Source organism: Elgaria multicarinata, chromosome 11, assembly GCF_023053635.1.
Source record: "Elgaria multicarinata webbii isolate HBS135686 ecotype San Diego chromosome 11, rElgMul1.1.pri, whole genome shotgun sequence".
Lineage (NCBI taxonomy): Eukaryota > Metazoa > Chordata > Lepidosauria > Squamata > Anguidae > Elgaria > Elgaria multicarinata.
This window is the reverse complement of record NC_086181.1, coordinates 27,923,409-27,944,024: the sequence shown is the minus strand read 5'-3', so window position 1 is coordinate 27,944,024 and position 20,616 is coordinate 27,923,409. Positions and strand designations below refer to the sequence as shown.

The 20,616-nt window shown below is 46.3% G+C and overlaps 1 protein-coding gene across 1 annotated transcript; it reads left to right on the top strand.

Moving 5' to 3' along the window:
* The first annotated feature begins 427 nt into the window (after positions 1–427).
* On the top strand, positions 428–18,951 carry LOC134406036 (sulfotransferase 1C2-like). The gene is made up of 8 exons (XM_063137275.1): positions 428–518; positions 643–817; positions 976–1,104; positions 7,951–8,048; positions 11,230–11,356; positions 12,088–12,182; positions 15,865–16,045; positions 18,761–18,951. The coding sequence occupies exons 2-8, from the start codon at positions 646–648 to the stop codon at positions 18,871–18,873; spliced, it is 915 nt and encodes a 304-aa protein (XP_062993345.1). The 5' UTR covers positions 428–518; positions 643–645; the 3' UTR covers positions 18,874–18,951.
* The last annotated feature ends 1,665 nt before the right edge of the window (positions 18,952–20,616 follow it).

Here is a 20,616-nt window from a genome sequence, read left to right as displayed (position 1 = left end):
CATAGGCTTTCCTGTTCGCATTCCAGTGTAACTAGGGTCACACAGTCCCATCCTGCACTGATTTAAACCAATGAAGGACATCAAACAAAGGTTCTGATTTGTCACTGTGATATATGGTGGGGCAAAGGTCAAGATGTTGCAGAGTAGATTGCAACTGTCCCAGAGTCCTCTGCAATCCAATATGACTTCGGGGCTTTAAGCAAGTGAGGACTGATGGCTGTGGAAAATAGAGTTTTCTGGTAGAAGATCATATACGTTATCACTCCACAAACATACACTTATCTCCACATGGAATTAAGCCATGTTGAAATCCACACATCGATGCCGGGAAGTAGCTGGCAGAGTCCCCAGCCATAGCGTCTGAGAAATCTCAGCCAAGAGAGCACACCCCTGCTCTCTCATAAGCAGAGGCATCCTAACCAGTTGGGTAATGGTGAATTAACTTCAAGGAGAGAGAGAGGAGAGAGAGAGAGGAAAGAAAGGTAGTTGACTTGCAACAGGATCGGGGAGCAGACCAGGTAGGTGGGCATGACCTTTTATTCTGACTCCAGCAGGTGGCAGCAGAGGGTCTGGGGCAGGGGCAGCAGCACCTTAGTGGGAGGAGAGTGCACTATTCTCATAGAAATATACCCACCCTGCCAGGTGATGGATATCGGATTCAACCTGGAAGGTTTGGAGCCCACATCTGTCAAGCGTTCCAAGTTGATGGAAGTTGAGGGAGTCCCTTTTCCCAGTGATATCGCAGAGAACTGGGGGCTCATAAGGGCCTTTCAAGCCCGGCCTGACGACCTTCTCATTTGCACTTATCCCAAAGCAGGTAATGGGGTGGGGGGGAAGGGGAGAAATGAGTGGGGAGGGGGCTGGCATTGCAGTGGGGAAACAGCAGTGGGGGAAAGACATCCAGATGTTGGATGACTGAGGGCTACTGGCTGAATTATGGGATCTCCATATCCATTCTCCAACCTGTCCTGCCAGGGACTACCTGGATGCAAGAAATTGTGGACATGATCCAGCATGGAGGAGACCCACAGGAATGTGCTCGTGCCCCCATCTATAAAAGGATGCCCTTCATAGAGATATGCCTTCCAAGACGCATCAACTCAGGTGAGTGGTGTAGTGGAGACGAAATGGAGAGCAGCACAGTCCTGGAAGGAATGGGACATCATCTTCTGGAGCAAGAGGGTAGTTGATAGACCCTCCTTGCTCTGTCAAATGGAGTGGAGGCTTTCAAGTTTTACTATTGTTCTTTGTGACCAATTAGCATAGAGGAAAACAAAGAGTGAGGAAAATAATCAAGCAAGAAACTTCATTCTAGCCATTTAAATGGTAACACATCTTTTCAAAGTTCGGTGCATTTCTAATGAAATGGCATTCAGCTGGCTGAAGGTCTTTTGTTAAAGCTCAATGTGCTTTACAAGTTGAACCTAGGCAGTCAGAAGTAAGCGCCACAGGGTTCAATGGAGCGTACTCCTATAGCTGTGCATAAGATTGCAGTCATGCCCTGTAAAATTAATCATAAAATGTTATGAGTGGGTTGTAGGTATCTTTTGGATATCTGTGTTTATAATGGAGTTTTCAACCAGTGTGTTAGCTCCTTTGAGTATAACTAATACAAAGAGAGAGACAGAGAGAGAGAGAGAGAGAGAGACAGAGAGTGAGAGAGACAGAGAGTGAGAGAGTCTATAGATCTATAGACCCTATCTCTCCTCTCTCATCTCACACTATTGCCCCGCTCGTGCTCTTCGCTCCTCTAATGCCATGTCTCTCACCTGCCCAAGGGTCTCTACTTCCCTTGCTCAGCTTCGTCCATTTTCTTCGGCTGCCCCTTACGCCTGGAACGCTCTTCCAGAACATTTGAGAACTACAAGTTCAATCGCAGCTTTTAAAGCTCAGCTAAAAACTTTTCTTTTTCCTAAAGCTTTTAAAACTTGATTTTGCTCTGACTTTTATACTGCCTGTTTGGTGCATTCTCTTCCCCTCCTTATTGTTTTATTATGATTTTATTAGAATGTAAGCCTATGCGGCAGGGTCTTGTTATTGTTTTACTCTGTACAGCACCATGTACATTGATGGTGCTATATAAATGAATAATAATAATAATATTGGGATTGTGGAGTGGTGACCCTAGGATAAATAGCATCCCAGGCGTGGAATGCTTTTGGTGCTCCCTCTCCCATGGTCAGCTTTACAAGGCACCTCAGGTTTATGGGACCTGGTGTAGGTGTGATGCGGGGCGGGGGGGGGGTTCTGCGGCTAGGGTGACCATATGGAAAGGAGGGCAGGGTTCCTGTATCTTTAACAGTTGTATAGAAAAGGGAATTTCAGCAGGTATCATTTGTATCATGCATGTAGCACCTGGTGAAATTCCCTCTTCATTGCAACTGTTAAAGCTCCAGGAGCCCTACCCTCTTTTGTATCTGGTCACGAGGGCAAGGCTCCTGCAGCTTTAACTGTTGTGATGAAGAGGGAATTTCACCAAGTACTGCATGCATACAAATGACACCTGCTGGAATTCCCTTTTCTAGGTAACTGTTAAAGATACAGGAGCCCTGTACTCCTTTCTATATGATCACTCTAAATAGGAGGGGGCACCGTCCTTGCTTAATGAAACAAAATATCTTGGGCTAGCTGTGCTTATCTCTATTGCTGACCAGACATAAGGAAAGATTTTACCTTACTGTGACTGGTTTAGACTCCCTTACCATTGGGTTACAGGCGTAGCTTATAACCAAGCCTCTCCCTTACAGCCTCCCAAGGATACATTTTATAGCCTGCTTAAACCTCAGGTTAGCATCTATTCTATTTCATACACAACTATGTAAAATGTTTACTTCATCACAGCCAGGGAAACATCCAGTTATGTCATAATTACATGTTGAAATTCAGAGGTTCTCTACATTGTGGGGGGAGGGGGAACTCACACCCTTACCAGATCTCGTATTTTTCACGTTTTTAATGGGTTCCTCCAGACAGCGATGACTAACAACTGTGTGATTTTGAACTGAAAAGGGAATGCCCATAGGCTGCAATGAAGCAGCAGCATCAAATGGTGGAATAATTCCATCATAAGTATATACCGGATTATCTCTATGTTACAAAAACACAGGATTACTGGGGGGACAGCATAGGAGACGTCCTGGCTGTTGATGTCATGAAATCAACCTGTATACTTCTGGGAGTGGTCAGTCTCCAGCGGGCTATAAAATGCTTGTTTAGAGGAGCCCTCAGTGGCCATAGCTAGACGGGGCTTTATCTCGGGGTGATCCTTGGGATCGTCCCTGTGCGTCCATATGATGCACAGGGGATCCCGGGATCAGGGAGGGATGCTCCTTCCCTTGCCCCGGGATCTAGCCCTCCCCTTTGGCCCTGGTTTTTCCACGGTTCCTGGTAGAGCCTGAGACCGCGGAATGTGTGGCCGGGCGTTGTGGGTCGACCAGGCTCCGTGTGATTCCTCGCAAGGAGCTGAGCGCAGCACTCCTCAGGAGCACTGCGCCAATCAGGGGTAGGGTGGAGGGAGTGGGGAAAGTAATTTAAATTAAAAAAAACACTTACCTTATGCACATGAGCGTCCGTGCGCTGCTGGCCCTTTAATAATAATAAATGGCGGGCGCAACGCCTCTCCTTCTGAGGTCATCACGCGTCGCGTGTAAACAGAGGGGGGATCTCGCATTAAACACAATGTAAGATCTTCCCTCCTCCGTCGTGGGCTAACAGGTAGGTCTAGCTAAGGCCAGAGTCATCTCATGCTCCAATACACTATTCTTTCTTTTTATTAAAACTTTAAACAAAATGCCAAGAATACTGGTGAGGAATGTAGAAGGGTCAGGGCAGGGGCCCATGGTATGCACAGGAACTGAGCAGGTGGGCCCTTGCTTCGTAGGGGCTTGACACTTCCAGTTACAGTTGCCAGGGGCGAGCATAGCTTCTCAAAATGGAAGCTCATCAAAACAGACTTGCCATTTTTATGGGGGATGAGAGGTTCACATCTAGGGTGACCATATTTGGGAAACCAAAAAAGAGGACACCTAGTGTGTGTGGGGGGGAAGCAGCTTTCTGAGTCCTGCAGAAAGTACGTTATTCCCCCGCCACCTTAAAGAACCCGATTGGAGTGGAGGAGGGGAAAGGATTTCATTCTGCACCACCACCATCCACTCCAATTGGGGCCTTTTCTATAATGTCCATGAATGACCCACTTTCCCCTTTAAGACCTCAATTGGAGCTCGGGGTGGGGGAATGACGTGCCTCAAGAAAGCATGTCATTCCCTCCTGCCATGCTAATGTCAGCCTTAAAGGGGAAGGTGTGTCATTCCAGGACATTATTGAAAATTATAGAAAATCCCCCCTGACACCATGGAAAGAACAAAAACCAGGACAAATCCGGGGAAATCCTGACAGTTGGTCACCCTATTCACATCCCTTGCTATCCTATCCATCGAGAAGGACTGCTCAAAACCATGGAGTCTCATCCACTATGCTGCAATTTCCACAAGCCAAAGCTCAAAAACCACATTCTAAGCAACAACAGAGCACTACCCAACCCAGCAGAACTGCCACAGGTATTACTTATAATTTTGTTTTGTTTTGTAGAAGTTCTTATCTTTTGGTAAGCATCCCTTATTTTGGAATATCTATTATTTTTAAAATTAATACAGAAAAGTTACACATAAAAAAGGTATTCCCCTGACCTCTTACAGCTTTTAAAAAATTATTATTTATATAGCCCTTACGGTATTTACAGTATTTGAGGCTCAGTCATGTTGCCTCAAAGTAAAATTGCATTCCACTGATTTTTACCTGACATCCAAGTGGGAATTGGAAAAAGAAACATACTTTCAAGCTAATTGAAGGAAGAACAGTTTTGTAGTTAGTACTCAAAGAACCTGTAGAACCTTGGGGGGGAAATGGTTACAGATACGTAGGGTGACCATATGAAAAGGAGGACAGGGCTCCTGTATCTTTAACAGTTATACAGAAAAGGGAATTTCAGCAGGTGTCATTTGTATATATGGAGAACCTGGTGAAATTCCTTCTTCATCACAACAGTTAAAGCTGCAGGAGCTATACTAGAGTGACCAGATTTAAAAGAGGGCAGGGCACCTGCAGCTTTAACTGTTGTGATGAAGAGGGAATTTCATCAGGTTCCCTGTATATACAAATGACACCTCCTGAAATTCCCTTTTCAATACAACTGTTAAAGATACAGGAGCCCTGTCCTCCTTTTCATATGGTCACCCTACAGATACTTGCTTTTTGCCACCCTACCTCACTGCAGACAGTACATTCAAGGAACAACAACACCCAGGCACTGAACTCAGCTTGGTGCCTCCCTCAACTCAATTTAGCAACCCCCTCCAGCTCAACTTGGCGCCCCACTCCTCTGAGTTTGGAGTCCCCCTCAGCTCAGTGCATTGCTGCCCTCAGCCCAGCTTGGCATCCCCCGAGCCACCCTCGCTCACTGCAGACAGTACATCAAACAAACAAACAAACCCCACAGTCACTGAACTCAGCTTGGTGCCTGCTTCAGCTTACCTTGGCCCTGTCATGCCTCACCTCGAGGAAGATTCCCCCAAGGAGGAAGAGGGAGAGCCAGTCATTATGCTGCAGCCGGAAGCACAGGGCGGGGTGGAAGCTCCAACTGACAGCGTATCTGAGATGCCTCAATTGCAGAAGGCAGAGCGGGACATAATTCAGGCAGTGCAACGGAGAAGAAGCAAACGTCATGAACAGCGAAGGAGGAAAACCTATCAGAGTAGGAAAGAGCACTTAAGTACCCCCCCCAACACACAGCCTTAATGACTCAGCTGTGCTAATTAACAGCCAGCTATAAATCAGACCAGGCCCAGGCACATATCGCTGAAGGCAAACTGTCGTCTTGGCTTCCTGACTTTGCAGCATCAAGAAGACTCAGGGCTCATCTACACCAAGCAGGATATTCCACTAGGAAAGCGGTATATAAAAGGCAGGAGCCACACTACTGCTTTATAGCAGTATTGAAGTGTACTGACAACTCTTGGGGCCCATGACACATACCACATACCGCTTTCATAGTGTTATATCCTGCTTGGTGTAGATGTGTCATGGGCCCCAACAGTTGGCAGTGCACTTCTGCTATAACAGTGGTTCTCAACCTTCCTAATGCTGCGACCCTTTAATACAGTTCCTCATGTTGTGGTGACCCCCAACCATAAAATTATTTTCGTTGCTACTTCATAACTGTAATTTTGCTACTGTTATGAATTGTAATGTAAATATCTGATATGCAGGATGTATTTTCATTGTTACAAATTGAACATAATTAAAGCATAGTGATCAATCACAAAAACAATATGTAATTATATATTGTGAAATATTTATTTCTAATTACAAATAAATGACCATTGGAAATATGTGTTTTCCGATGGTCTTAGGTGACCCCTGTGAAAGGGTCGTTTGACCCCCAAAGGGGTCGCGACCCACAGGTTGAGAACCGCTGTGCTATAAAGTAGTAGTGTGGCTCCTGCCTTTTATATACTGCTTTCATAGTGGAATATCCTGCCTGGTGTAGATGAGCCCTCAGATTCCTGGACCCTCGGCAACATTTCTGCTGCAGCTCTTCTGAACAATCCCTGACTGGTTTTGATGCTTGGCTAGGGTGGCCACATGAGATGAGAAGGAGGACAGGGGTACAGAAGACAGAAGACAATACATCTTTAACAGTTGTATTGAAAAGGGAATTTCAGCAGGTGTCATTGGTATGCATGCAGCCCCTGGTGAAATCCTCTCTTCCTCAGATAAAAAAGAGGGCAGGGATCCTGCAACTTTAACTGTTGCTATGAAGAGGCAATTCCACCAGGTGCTGCATACATACCAATAACACCTGCTGGAATTCCCTTTTCTGTGCAACTGTTAAAGATACAGGAGCCCTGTCCTCCTTTTCATATGGTCACCCTATAGCTTGACTTCACGACCCTTAGGCAACAGACTATGGACTTACATGACCAGGCCTCTGATTTTTGCTACAATACTGGAAATTCACTGAGAGGACCTTGACTGCCTGCTCTGCAAACCCTGCTTTGGGCACTGGAAACAGGACAGCTCCTCCCTTTTTTCCTTTCCTATTTATTGTGAATATCAGCAAAACAGAACAGAAAGTACATCGTGTAAAGAAAAAAACCCACATTACATATATAGGAATATCATAATTTTTCATCAAGTGTACTGTTCATTTTAAAAAGGGAGGCAGCGGAGAGAGTTATGCATAAACTTCAAGAAAAGCAGACCAGATATCCACATATTTATCCATTTGCAAGTTGTGCCTATATAAGACCTTTTCAAAAGTTGATAGTGTTATTAGTTTCTCAGCCCATTGCATTATGGGAGGTGAGCATTTGTCCTTCCAACGTGATAGTATAAGCTTGGCACACCCTTCATTCAACATGGTGCTCCCCTCAGGTTGGCATCCTCTTAGCCACCCTAGCACACTGAAGCTAGTACCTGGGGGGAGGGGAACCCCACAGCCACTGACCTCAGCTTGGCGCTCCCTTCAGCTCACCTAGTTGCCCCTCTCAACTCAACTTGATGCTCCCCTCAGCTCAGCTTGGCACCCCCTCATCTCAGTGCCCCGGGTCACCACCCAACTCCCCCACCCCTAAGGTTGGTCCTGATTGTGGCTCTGGATTCTCCTTGGATACATGGATATGGTGGCTGTCATAATGAGGTCTCACACTTCAAAATATACCACTACAGCAGGGGTGGGCAGAAGGCGCATGTTTTGGACCAACTCACAGAAGCTCCTATTAACAAGGCCAACGGTCAGGAATGCTGAGAGTTGAAGTCCGAAACATCTGGAGATCTACTTTCTACCCACCCCTGCACTACACAACTTGTAAGAAGCGAGATGGTGAGTGAGGGAAGGGTGAAGGGTTTCTCAGCACAAAGCTGCATGTCACTCCCTCCTTTCTGGTGTTGCAGGCTTGGAAGAGGTGGAGGTGATGCCATCTCCACGCACGCTCAAAACTCACCTCCCGGTCCAGCTGCTGCCGCCTTCCTTCTGGGAACACAATTGCAAGGTCAGTAGAGTGAGATTGTCGCAAGGGTGAGTCTTCACCTGGAACATGGTTCTGCCTAAGAGATCTGCTTGTGCCTGGGAGGGGACTGTAGCTGAGTGACAGCACACCTGCTTTGTATGCATGAAGTCCCCGGTTCAGTCCTTGGCATCTCCAGGGACAACTCCTGCCTGAATCCCTGGACAGCCACTGCCAATCAGTGTTAACAGTCCTGGGCCAGGTGGAAAAAGGGTTAGACTCATTATATGGAAGCCTCCTAAGTTCCTATGTGGGTGAGTATCTGGTTACTCTAGTATGTCCTATAGCTTTAACTGTTGTGATGAAGAGGGAATTTCACCAGGTCCCACACGCTACCCCACAGAAAGTGGGAGGGGCAGGTATATAACTCTGACCCTCAGCCTACTAAACTTTCCTGGCTTCAAACTCTACTAGGGTGACCAGATGCACCAGGAAACCCTGGAGACCTCTGGAAAAATGGAGGTCTCTGGGGCAACTGGGGCTGGGCCCCAATTCACTGGGGAAAAGGCTGGGAGATGTGTTCCTGGAAGTGCAGAACGCGTCTTCCAGCTGCTCCCCCCAGCACCGACCTAGGCTTCTCCTGTGCACTGGCGGAGAAGGCCTGCATTGGCACCAGGGGGAGGAGCTGGAAGAAGCATTCAGGACTTCTGGGAACCCGTCTCCCAGCCTCCACCCCCAGCGCCGAACTAGGTGGCTCAGTTTTCACTGCCTGCTCCAGGTGGCTGGGCCTGGCCCAGCCGCCAGGGACAGGGAGCGATAACGGAGCCCCGCCTATTGCCTCTTGTCGCCCTGATGCCTGTAGGTGTCAGGGTGATGAGAGGCAAGGGGTAGGGCTCCGTTTGCTCCCTGCCCTGAAACAGGGAGCGAAAACAGAGCCCCACCCATTGTCTCTTGTTGCCCTGATGCTTGTCAGTGCCAGGGTGACGAGAGGCAAGGGGCGGGGCTCAGTTTGCTCCCTGCCCGGGACAGGGAGTCAAACCGGGCTGGGGGCCGCCAGCATAGATCCAGAGGAGGAGGAGGAGGAGATGATGATGAAGATGATGATGAAGAAGAAGAAGCAAGTATCAGGTAAGATTAATGTGTGTGTGTGCTGGCAGTGTGTGTACTTATGTCTGAATGGGGTGCATGGCGTGTTTGACTAAAAATGAATGCATGTGCATGTTTGCAGTGTGTGGTGGGGGAGGGCTGTAGTTTTCTGTGTGAGAGTTGGAGCAGATGATTTTGAGGTGATATTCCTATTAAATAATGCATTTTGACCTATAGACCTTCCTCTTCAATTTGTTTCCTATAATTGGCATGATGCATATTTTGTAACAATGACTGATAATTGTTCATCCTTCTTTAACATCTTTTTCTAAAAAATTGCAGGGTAGCCATTATCATCATCATCGTCATCTCTCTTTTCTTGCTTGTGGTGGTGCTTTTTCTAGATGAACATGATGGGCTTTGCCAAGTCATGCTGTCTTTTACTGATTCAGAAATTTCCTTACTATTGAACATGTTTCAAGTATGAGTGCTTTCTGGATGTTGGTGTTTATGTACGTTTTCTCTCCAAAAAAAAATAAATGAAGTGATGCTGGTGACTGATGTGACTAATGGAATAATTGTATTTCCCCCTTGTTACCATAGTTCTTTAACTTCCATAGCCAGTGGTGTATATTTTTCTCTCTTTTCCTCTTCCTTTTCTACAACATTTTTGTCATGTGGTATTGCTATGTCAATGAAGTGGGTGTGTTTTTCTTGGTTGTTTTTGACTGTTATGTCTGGTTGAAGCTGAAACGAGCTAATAGGGGCTATTCTTTAGTCCATTTTGTTCCATGGCTAATGTTTGCAGGGTAATAGTAGTTAATACTCTTTCTGAATGCTTGTTTGCTTGTTTGTTGTACTAGATTTTTCTGTATTACCACATTTGTTCAGTGGTAGCAGTATGCTGAATGTGTGATAGTGGATATGAGAAAGGTGATGGGGAATGAGGGTTAAATGTTAGGAAAGGTTAGACTATGGTCATCCAGTGAAGGATTTGCAGTCAAGAAAGATATTTGAGGGATGGGGAGACTTTATCACACAGAGTATAACAAAAGCTTCAAAGTACAGCAAAAGCTACAAAAGTAGAAATGAGTGAAGTTAATTTCAGATATGTTGAATGTCTCACATGTTCTTTATTCCAGTGATTTTAGCATTAAGATGTTATGTTGAACAGGTTTGTTTTAATTGTTTTCTGTGAAATCAGACATGTGACCATAGCCATGTTTGGGTGGACACGCCCCCTTGAGGGCTGGACATGTTGGTGGGCATGCCTCTTTGGGGGCTGGGCATGTTCGTAGGCACACCCCTTTGGGGGCTGGACATGTTGGTGGGCACGCCCCCTTGGGGCGGCCATGTTGTCCTCCTTTTTGGTTTCCTAAATATGGTCACCCTAAACTCTATGGTCTTCAAAACTATGTTCTGGTTAGGGAAGTCTGCCCCTAGTGACTGAAGGTGGTACTGTAGGCTTCAACCAAAGGGGCACATTTAAATTTATTAACATTAATTCGTGCATTTTAAAATTTATGTTATTTATTTATTTTATTACATTTATATACTGCCCCACAGCCGAAGCTCTCTGGGTGGTTTACAAAAATGAAATAACCTGGAGGTGCACATCCTTATGGTCCCCAAGGTATGCACACCATGTTTCAGGTGTTTAGGTTTCCGGCTCTATGGCACTGATGGGCAGACACATTCCCTCTATTATTATTATTATTATTATTGATGTAAACTAATGTGAGGGATTGCTTCTGACCATTAGCAGAGGGATTTCCCACCACTACTGACAGCCTTCCACAATTCAGTGTCCTCCAGATGTGGTGAACTGCAATTCCCTTCATTCCCGTCAAGCCTGGCCAATGTCCATGCAGTCTGGGCTGATGGTAGTTGTAGTCAAAACATCTGGAGGACACAAGATGGGGGGCTGTTATTCATTAATGGCAACATCTGGCCTATCCTTGCCCCCCATCTGGGTAGGCTGACCCACTCTGTTTGGGGCTCCCTGACAGCTTTTTGCCCCAGTACCTTTCTCTTCAAATAATTAAAAAGAAAAGGAAAGAAGAAAGGATTCCTGCAGTTTGGCAAGGGAACGCTGAAAGACTGGAAGCTAAGACTCCTGGCTTCTCTCTTCCTTCCACAGATCATATACGTGGCCAGGAATGCCAAGGACAACATGGTCTCCTATTTCCACTTCCACAAAATGAACCAGTGGATGCCTGAACCAGGAAACTGGGACCACTTTTTGGAGAATTTCCTTACCGGGAAGAGTGAGTGGGTGCTTCTCATTGCAGCAGTTGCTTGGGAGCAGCAGCTAGAGGGTGCTATTGTGTTGAAGTCTTTCTTGTGGGTTTCCCACTGGCATCTTAGTTGATTACCATTGGAACAGAATGCTGGGCTAGATAGGCCTTTGGGCCGATCCATCACATAGGTGTGCACAAGGGGGGTGCTCGGTGTGCCCAGGCACACCCTAATGTTTCAAGCAATACACCCTGAATTTGGGGGGGGGGATTGAGTAAGGATCTAGAATGGGATCCAGATGCAGTGGGAAGAGTCCTCCAGCTGCCGTCTGGCTGCTTGACTGCCCCCGCCCCTAATGACACCCACTGCTCCCAGCAGCAAAAGTGAAAAGGAATCCTTCTGCTGGGTTCTTCACTACCGGGAGCCACACTTTGAAGAGGCCAGGAAGAGGGCCCCCGGAGGTTAACATTGCCTCGTAAGCTCCTTTGACCAGTGTCACCACAAAACCCCACCAATGCCCCACCTGTAACAGCCCTCCCTGGTCAGGCAAGCCAAACGCGGAGCAGGGCATCAGTGTCTACAGTGCTTAATAAATAAATGAATAAAAATAATGTTCTTTATGTTTGAGTATTCAATAAATGTTCACCTTTAAAAAAAAAAAATCCCTGGGTGCACATCCTAATGAAATGTGCTGCGCATGCCTATGATCCAGAACGACGCTTCTAATGTTCTCATGTTCACTTCTTGTGTCTCTTTGCAGTTCCGTGGGGCTCTTGGTTTGACCATGTTCGTGGCTGGTGGGATGCTAAGGAACGTTATCCCATTCTCTACCTTTTTTATGAAGACATTAAAGAGGTGAGGAGATCACACACACACACACACACACACACACACACACACACACACACACACACACCCTCTCCAAGGACGTACTTCCAGCTATGAGCACAATTGCTGCTCAAAATTCTCTGAACAATGACTCCAGTGCTATTAGATATCTGATAGCAGTGTCCCCCAGGGCTCATCTACACCAAGCAGGAAATTCCACTATGAAAGCGGTATATAAAAGGCATGAGCCACAGTACTGCTTTACAGAGGTATTGAAGTGCACTGACACCTGTTGGGGCCCATGATACATACCATATACTGCTTTCATGCCACTTTCATAGTGTTATATCCTGCTTGGTGTAGAGGTGTCATGGGCCCCAACAGTTGTCAGTGCACTTCAGTACCACTATAAAGCAGTAGTGTAGATCCTGCAGTGCACTTCGATAGCGCTATAAGGCAGTAGTGTGGCTCCTGCCTTTTATATACCGCTTTCCTAGTGGAATATCCTGCTTGGTGCAGATAAGCCCCCAGTCAGCAAAAAACAAACACAATGAGCATCCTTATGCAGGAGCAGTTATATAGAATCATAGAATAGCAGAGTTGGAAGAGGCCTACAAGGCCATCGAGTCCAACCCCCTGCTCAATGCAGGAATCCACCCTAAAGCATCCCTGACAGATGGTTGTCCAGCTGCCTCTTGAAGGCCTCTAGTGTGGGAGAGCCCACAACCTCCCTAGGTAACTGATTCCATTGTCGTACTGCTCTAACAGTCAGGAAGTTTTTCCTGATGTCCAGCTGGAATCTGGCTTCCTTTAACTTGAGCCCGTTATTCCGTGTCCTGCACTCTGGGAGGATTGAGAAGAGATCCTGGCTCTCCTCTGTGTGACAACCTTTTAAGTATTTGAAGAGTGCTATCATGTCTCCCCTCAATCTTCTCTTCTCCAGGCTAAACATGCCCAGTTCTTTCAGTCTCTCTTCATAGGGCTTAGTTTCCAGACCCCTGATCATCCTGGTTGCCCTCCTCTGAACACGCTCCAGCTTGTCTGCGTCCTTCTTGAATTGTGGAGCCCAGAACTGGATGCAATACTCTAGATGAGGCCTAACCAGGGCCCAATAGAGAGGAACCAGTACCTCACGTGATTTGGAAGCTATACTTCTATTAATGCAGCCCAAAATAGCATTTGCCTTTCTTGCAGCCATATCGCACTGTTGGCTCATATTCAGCTTGCAATCTACAACAATTCCAAGATCCTTCTCGTTTGTAGTATTGCTGAGCCAAGTATCCCCCATCTTGTAACTATAGGATGCAATCTTTTCCAGGGGTCTGTCTTCACGGTGCTGGGTAGGTGCTGCTCTGCTGCCAAACCTTGTGCTCTCGTTGGTGCGTGGCAGTGGCAACTTATCCTAATGATGGGAGGCAGTGTGGGCGTTCCACCGACCATTAGGATCATCACCCCCTCCCCCGGCTTCCGGCGACCAATAGGAGGTCACCTTCTGCCTGGGAATGCCCCCGGAGTGACTCCAAGCGAGGGCAGACCGGCGGAAGAACTGGGCTGGGCAACTCTTCAGCCACACCTCTTCGCCTCTTTGCCCCAGGGTGACTTCAAATCTGTGGCTTCGTCATCTAATTGATGCAGTGCGTATTCAGAGCCACCCTGGGGCAAAGATGATGTCAAGACAGCCCCCAGGAAATTTCCCAGGGCTTTATTTTTCCACCAAATTTTTTCCATTCCATAACTTTGCGAGTGACATTGAATGGATGACAATGGCAAATACAATATCAGGCCAGCTTGACAGTTTCAAAGTTGTAATTAATGGGTTTTTTTTCCAGTTAATTATCCCTAGCAACTTTATGAGAGAATACATACATGTCATTGAAATACATATATGTCTCAGAGTGAAGTGGAATTAATATGTAGCCATAGCAAAACTAAAGGTGCCCCAACAACCTCAGTGGAAGAGAGTTGAAGTCTTTTGAAATACATGAGTAGGGCCAGATCTACACGTCTTTGCGAAGGCACTTCCGTGCGCCTTTTTAAAAGACGTACCAAAAAGAAGCGCCTCTTTCTTTACTGTGCGTACTGTGAGCTAAGCAGCGCCGCCTGGGGAAGAATCTCTACCCCATTCAAAGACGCTGCTCTGCCCGCTTCCCCCTCGTGTGTTCTTCCATTCGAATAATCCCCCCCTCCCACCCGGCAGCTCTTCTGGTGCGTCCCAGTGGCGGCAGCGGCGGCTCCTCCTGCAAAACACTTTTCTCCCTCGGTGTGTTTGTATTTGCGTTTGTGTGCGCGCGGCGGACGAGTTCAGCTCCTGCCTCTCGCTCTCCCCTGCGGTGTCATCTCCCCGGGACTCTCTTCGGTGTGTGCTCGCACACGCGCACGCAAACGCAAACACAAACACACCGAGGGAGAGAAGTGTTTTGCAGGAGGAACCGCCGCCGCCGGGACGCACTAGAAGAGCCGCCAGGTGGGAGGGGGGATTATTTGAATGGAAGAACATGCGAGGGGGAAGCGGCCAGAGCAGCATCGTTGAATGGGGTAGAGATTCTTCCGCAGGCGGCGCTGCCTAGCTCACAGTACACACAATAAAGAAAGAGGCACTTCTTTTAGGTACGTCTTTAAAAAAGGCGCATGGAAGCGCCTTCGCAACGACGTGTAGATCTGGCCTAGTTGTCAGCATATCTTGCATAGTTCTGGGGGTTGCTAAAATTAATTTTCAACCTAAGAATTGTAAGATGTTGTGATAGTAATTTAAATATTGTATTGGTTTCATATGCTCTTTTAACCAGTTTTATGTATTGTATTTAATTTTTTTTCCAACCTCGATCCAGAAGGAGAGGCGGGTAAGATATATATATATATAGTCTGTCAACACTTTTCAAGTACCTTTGTTCTCCCCCCCCCCACTTTAAACTTAAACAATTTGAGGGAATCACATGCTATTTAAATTTTTACAAGTAGTCTAGTAAAAAATTCTACATAATACAACATTTACACTTCTTTATTTATTGATTGATTACATTTTTATACTGCCCAATAGCCGAAGCTCTCTGGGTGGTTCACAAAAATTAAAACCATGAAAAGCACAACAAAACAACCAACAGTCTAAAAACTCAAATACAAAATACAATATAAAATGCACACATTAAGAGATCACTCCTATGCCCTCCCTACACCCTATCTGGGGGAACATTGGATATTTTGGTTTTTTGGCTTGAATGTGGAACCAGAAAACCACGCTCCCTGCCCCCTCGCAACCAGTGTAGAAAGTACCACGTTGGATGTTGCTATGAGCTTCTAGGAGGTGAAAGGCGGGTCTTCCTGGGGGCAGAGATGGGAGGAGAGGAGACTGGACAAATGGCTAAGGTGACCATATGGAAAGGAGGACAGGGCTTCTGTATCTTTAACAGTTGTATTGAAAGGGAAATTTCAGCAGCTGTTATTGGTATGCATGCAGCACCTGGTGAAATTCCCTCACTCTAGTATAGGTAGAGGACCAGATACAAAAGAGGGCAGGGCCCCTGCAGCTTTAACTGTTGTGATGAAGAGGGAATTTCACCAGGTGCTGCATCCATACAAAGGACACCTGCTGAAATTCCTTTTTCTATCCAACTGTTAAAGATATAGGAGCCCCATCCTCCTTTTCATAGGGTCACCTTACCTTATGGTAACCTCCCAGCCAGAATCCTTCTATCAGCATCTCTCTTTATAGGATCCGGCCCGGGAAATACAGAAAGTAGCCCAGTTCCTAGGATTCAAACTTCCAGAACAGGTTCTGAACCGGATTGTACATCACACAAAGTTTGAGAACATGAAAGCGAACCCGATGGCTAATTACACTACCGTGCCTTCCTGCTTCCTGGACCAAACCGTGTCACCCTTCATGAGAAAAGGTAGAGAGAGGGGAGAATTTTGTTGGGTGGGCATTTTGATATGAACTTACAAAATCCACACTTCCTGAATTAGTGTGTGAACTGGAATGCAGTTATCTTTTGGGATTTGTGCTTCTCAGAATGTTGAGGTGCAAATTTAGGGTGAAGCATACCTAAAATGCATATATTTGGAGGGTGGGACTTATATAAGAAAATTCTACAAGGAAAAATGTCTTGCCCAAAATACATGTTTTAGGCAAAAGTGCATACAAAAATTTCAATAGAAAGGTGGACAAAAATACATACTTATATTTGTACAGACTTTTTTTTTCTTTAAAGAAGGTGCAAGATGATGGGGATGGAAAAAATTAACAACTGGAAAAATGAGAAACTGAAATTGACACACTTCTCCATCCTTAGTAGGGACCTGAAGCTGAGTTCCAGCCACAGGCAGTAAGCCTGTGTGCACCAGTTGCTGGGGAACATGAGCGGGAGGGTGCTGTTGCACTCTGTCCTGCTTTGTTGGTCCCTAGTCAACAGCTGGTTGGCCACTGTGTGAACAGAGTGCTGGACTAGATGGACCCTTGGTCTGATCCAGCAGGGCTCTTCTTATGTAGGGTGACCATATGGAAAGGAGGACCAGGCTCCGATATCTTTAACAGTTGTATAGAAAAAGGAATTTTTGCAGGTGTCATTAGCATGCATGCAGCACCTGGTGAAATTCCTTCTTCATCACAACAGTTAAAGCTGCAGTAGCCCTGTTCTCTTTTGTATGTGGTCACTCTACAAAAAAGGGCAGGGCTCCTGCAGCTTTAACTGTTGTGATGAAGAGGGAATTTCACTAGGTGCTGCATGCATGCTAATGACACCTGCTGAAAATCCTTTTTCTATACAACTGTTAAAGAGCCCTGTCCTCCTTTTCATATGGTCACCTTATTCTTATGTTCTTATGTACACATCGGATAAGGCTGGAGGGTATTTGCAAGACCGATGGGAGTCAGTCAAGGAACACATTCACATATTCAGAGTGCAGGTATCAAGTTCAGCAGTGGTATGGAATGACCACCCTAAGCAATAAAGCGTAAACCAGGACTGGCAACTTCTCCCCTGCCTGGACCTGCCATGGTCCACACTTCCCCTGCTGCCACCTCTCTGCCGAAAAAGCGGGGCAGGAAATAAAAGAATTGCAATTTGCTGCTGTGGAGGTTTAGAATGGACAAATTTTGTTTTCAAGCTACATTTGTCCATAACTTTTAAAACTTGGGGAGGAGGGGTAGTAGAAGAAAAATAGACGCAGGAGGGTATGACAGGGTTGGGGTGGTGTCAACAATTCAAAAGCCATTTTGAATGGAGAAAGTTGTCGAGAGAGATTAGATAGGGTGTCCATATGAAAAGGAGGACAGGGCTCCTGTATCTTTAACAGTTGCATAGAAAAGGGAATTTCAGCAGGTGTCCTTTGTATATATGGAGAACCTGGTGAAATTTCCTCATCACAACAGTTAAAGCTGCAGGAGCTATACTAGAGTGACCAGATTTAAAAGAGGGCAGGGCACCTGCAGCTTTGACTACTGTGATGAAGAGGGAATTTCACCAGTATATATTTGTATATATTCCCCATATATACAAACGACATCTGCTGAAATTCTCCTTTCAATGCAACTGTTAAAGATACAGGAGCCCTGTCCTCCTTTTCATATGGTCACCCTAGATTAGAGGCAGCACTTCATTCCTAGAAGGAGGACCCAGCTCCCAGGCCTGTAACAGTGCCTTGCCATGTATGTGGCAGTTCCTCAGAGCTGAAGGAGAAGCTCTCTGTACACGCTCAGAGATGTATTTATTTCCCATCTATTACTCCATGTGTGTTTTCTTCTAGAGAAGGGGCATGGCCACAAATGGGAGCAAAGCATGTTAAAAGGGTATGTGGTTGATGCACAGTCTAGGTACTGCCTGATAAAGGCCAACCGTTCAAACGACATGCTAATAGAGTAGGGCTCCTGCATCTTTAACAGTTGCATAGAAAAGGGAATATCAGCAGGTGTCATTGGTATGCACGCAGTACCTGGTGAATTTCCCTCTTCATCGCAACAGTTGAAGCTGCAGGGGCCCTGCCCTCTTTTGTATCTGGTCACCCTAAATGCTAAGCCACGGCGGTTTAGCATTTTGAGCTCAACATTATGGCTTAGCGTGTCGTGTGAACCATGATGTAGTGTGTTGTGTGAACCATTGCTAACCATGGTGGCTATATATTACCATGCTGCAAAAGGGTCAGTGGCCGTGGCTTAGCGTGTTGTCTGAACAGGCCCTCTGTCAGCAAAGTGGCTTTATTCCCATGTCCATTGGCATATCTGGGAGGCAGGGAAGGATGATGTATACAGCTGTATATGAGTTTAGTCACTGGAGGCTGGTGGCTCTGATGTCAGTGGGGCGGTGAAGCCGCTCCAGGTTTCAGTCAGAAACAGAACTCTAACGGAGCTGTCCCGAAGCACCTTGGATAGCTCTGTTACAGTGGTGACTGGTTCTGACAGTGTCACGATAGGTGATGGCCCTCTGGGTGGTAGACCAGGGTAGAACTAGGAAGAGTGAACTGCCTGTACGTGAAACAATAATGGCAGAGAGCTTGGCTCCCTGTTTTGGGTGCCCTGTGACTTCCACCACTGTTTATCATCCACGCAGCACTTTTTAAGTGCTGCAGTGTCTTTGCTGAGCTTTTTCTGGATTGTTTCCCTCCACCTGCAGGCATCGTGGGGGATTGGAAGGAGCACTTCACAGCGGCTCAAAGTGAACGGCTGGATGACATCTGTGCGCGGGAACTGAGGGCCAGCAGCCTGAGCTTTCGGACAGAACTATAAGCAACCCTCTGGCTTGCACTGAGACTTTCACCGAAACGTGCTTCAATGTTATCTGTCTAAGAAGCCATGAGCGAGGGCCGGGGGTGGTGGGAACCGAATGGCACACGTGAGCCTCTTGTGTATTTAATGTATCGTTCCATAGGTCTTTTCATTTGCAAATGAATTTCAGTGAAAGGAAATGAATGGATTTGCTCACCAAGGTCCCCATTTTGAGCGTGAGGAAAACAGAAAGCCAGTTTTAAAAGTGTTTTTATCATTCACACCAACTGCACCTTTCTTCCAAAGAGATCTAAGATGGAATACAAAGGATCTGCTCCTTTGACCTTTATCACAGAGAATAAATCTCAGATTAGAACATGGATGAGGGAAAAACCCAGTTGTTTTTAAGATCTATGAATGTGTTTAAGGGTAGTGCTCCGGATGAGGTGAGATACCGTCCCAGTTCTTTTCACTGGATATAACTGAGGGTCAAACAGCATGTGATTTTATTCATGTAGTTTTGGCCTTCAGCCCAGAGTTGTTTTTCATGAGTTACAGATGTGGGCTCCCTGATTTGTAATCGGACCCTAGCAGAGGGTTAGGGGAAAATTTAAGCCTTTGCCCCCCTTTCCTCATCCAGATTGGGCTCCCACATCTGAAATTTACATTGCCCCCAAAAGCTCCCATTTGTTTGGCCTAATCTGAAATAAAACGAATTACTTTCTCCCCTTCCCAAACCAACTTACCCTCTTTTCTTGTCTTTTTTTTAATTCGTCCACGTCTAACATTGATTAAAGCAGCCTTCCTCAACCTGGGGCGCTCCAGATGTGTTGGACTACAACTCCCAGAATGCCCCAGCCAGCTGGCTGGGGCATTCTGGGAGATGCAGTCCAACACATCTGGAACGCCCCAGGTTGAGGAAGGCTGAGTTAAAGGCATGTAGTATGTGTGACCTGTCTCTTTAAGAGACCTTGTCATTTTATGTCACAGGGCAAGACAAGACCTCTCCCCTTGTAGGCAGTCCAGGTTGTGTTGCCCTTGACCTTGTTAGGAGTGTGGACAAAGTGACTCCAAAAGCTCCCTTGGCTACCAAGTCCAGAGGATGAAAGTCAGAGCCAGACTCCTCAGGTATAGGCAGAACATGAATGCCCACACTGGGCAAAGAGTTGGAAGTTGCCCACAATGTCAGACCTTGCAGCAGTTTTCCACAATCTGGTACACTCCAGATGTCTTGGACTACAGTTCTGCAATATAGCCTTGAAGCATGCAAAGCTGAGTGGGAGAGTCTGGTGCAGATCTGCAAGGGAAAGTTGCCTAGAAGGTAAGACAAGCACACTATAATGGGAGGGGGACAAAGTAAAAGGTTCCCCGTACCCCCTGCAGGGACACCTGCCAATTTTATGTAAAATCACTGTAATGCTAAGACTTGTAAATTTCTAGAAAAATGGAATTTTGATACTCGGGATGACAGGTCTTTGCAGTTCCCTGTAGAAGGAACTCTCAGCCTATAAAAGATTGTGCACCTTTGGGGACCCTTGTACCAGCAGGGATTCAAGGTTCCCCAAGGGGAGTGGGATGCATTCTTCAATGGGTATGAAGACGCGTCTAAAAGAATTTCTGATTCTGAAACAGATTCTGAACAAGAAGCAACCCTGACTCTCCACCTCCAAGCTATTGCAGGGAACCCAGGCTCAGATTGGCCCCTTGCAGCTACCCTGGAAGATTGCTGGGACATGGATGATTTAATTTCTATCCTTTATGTCC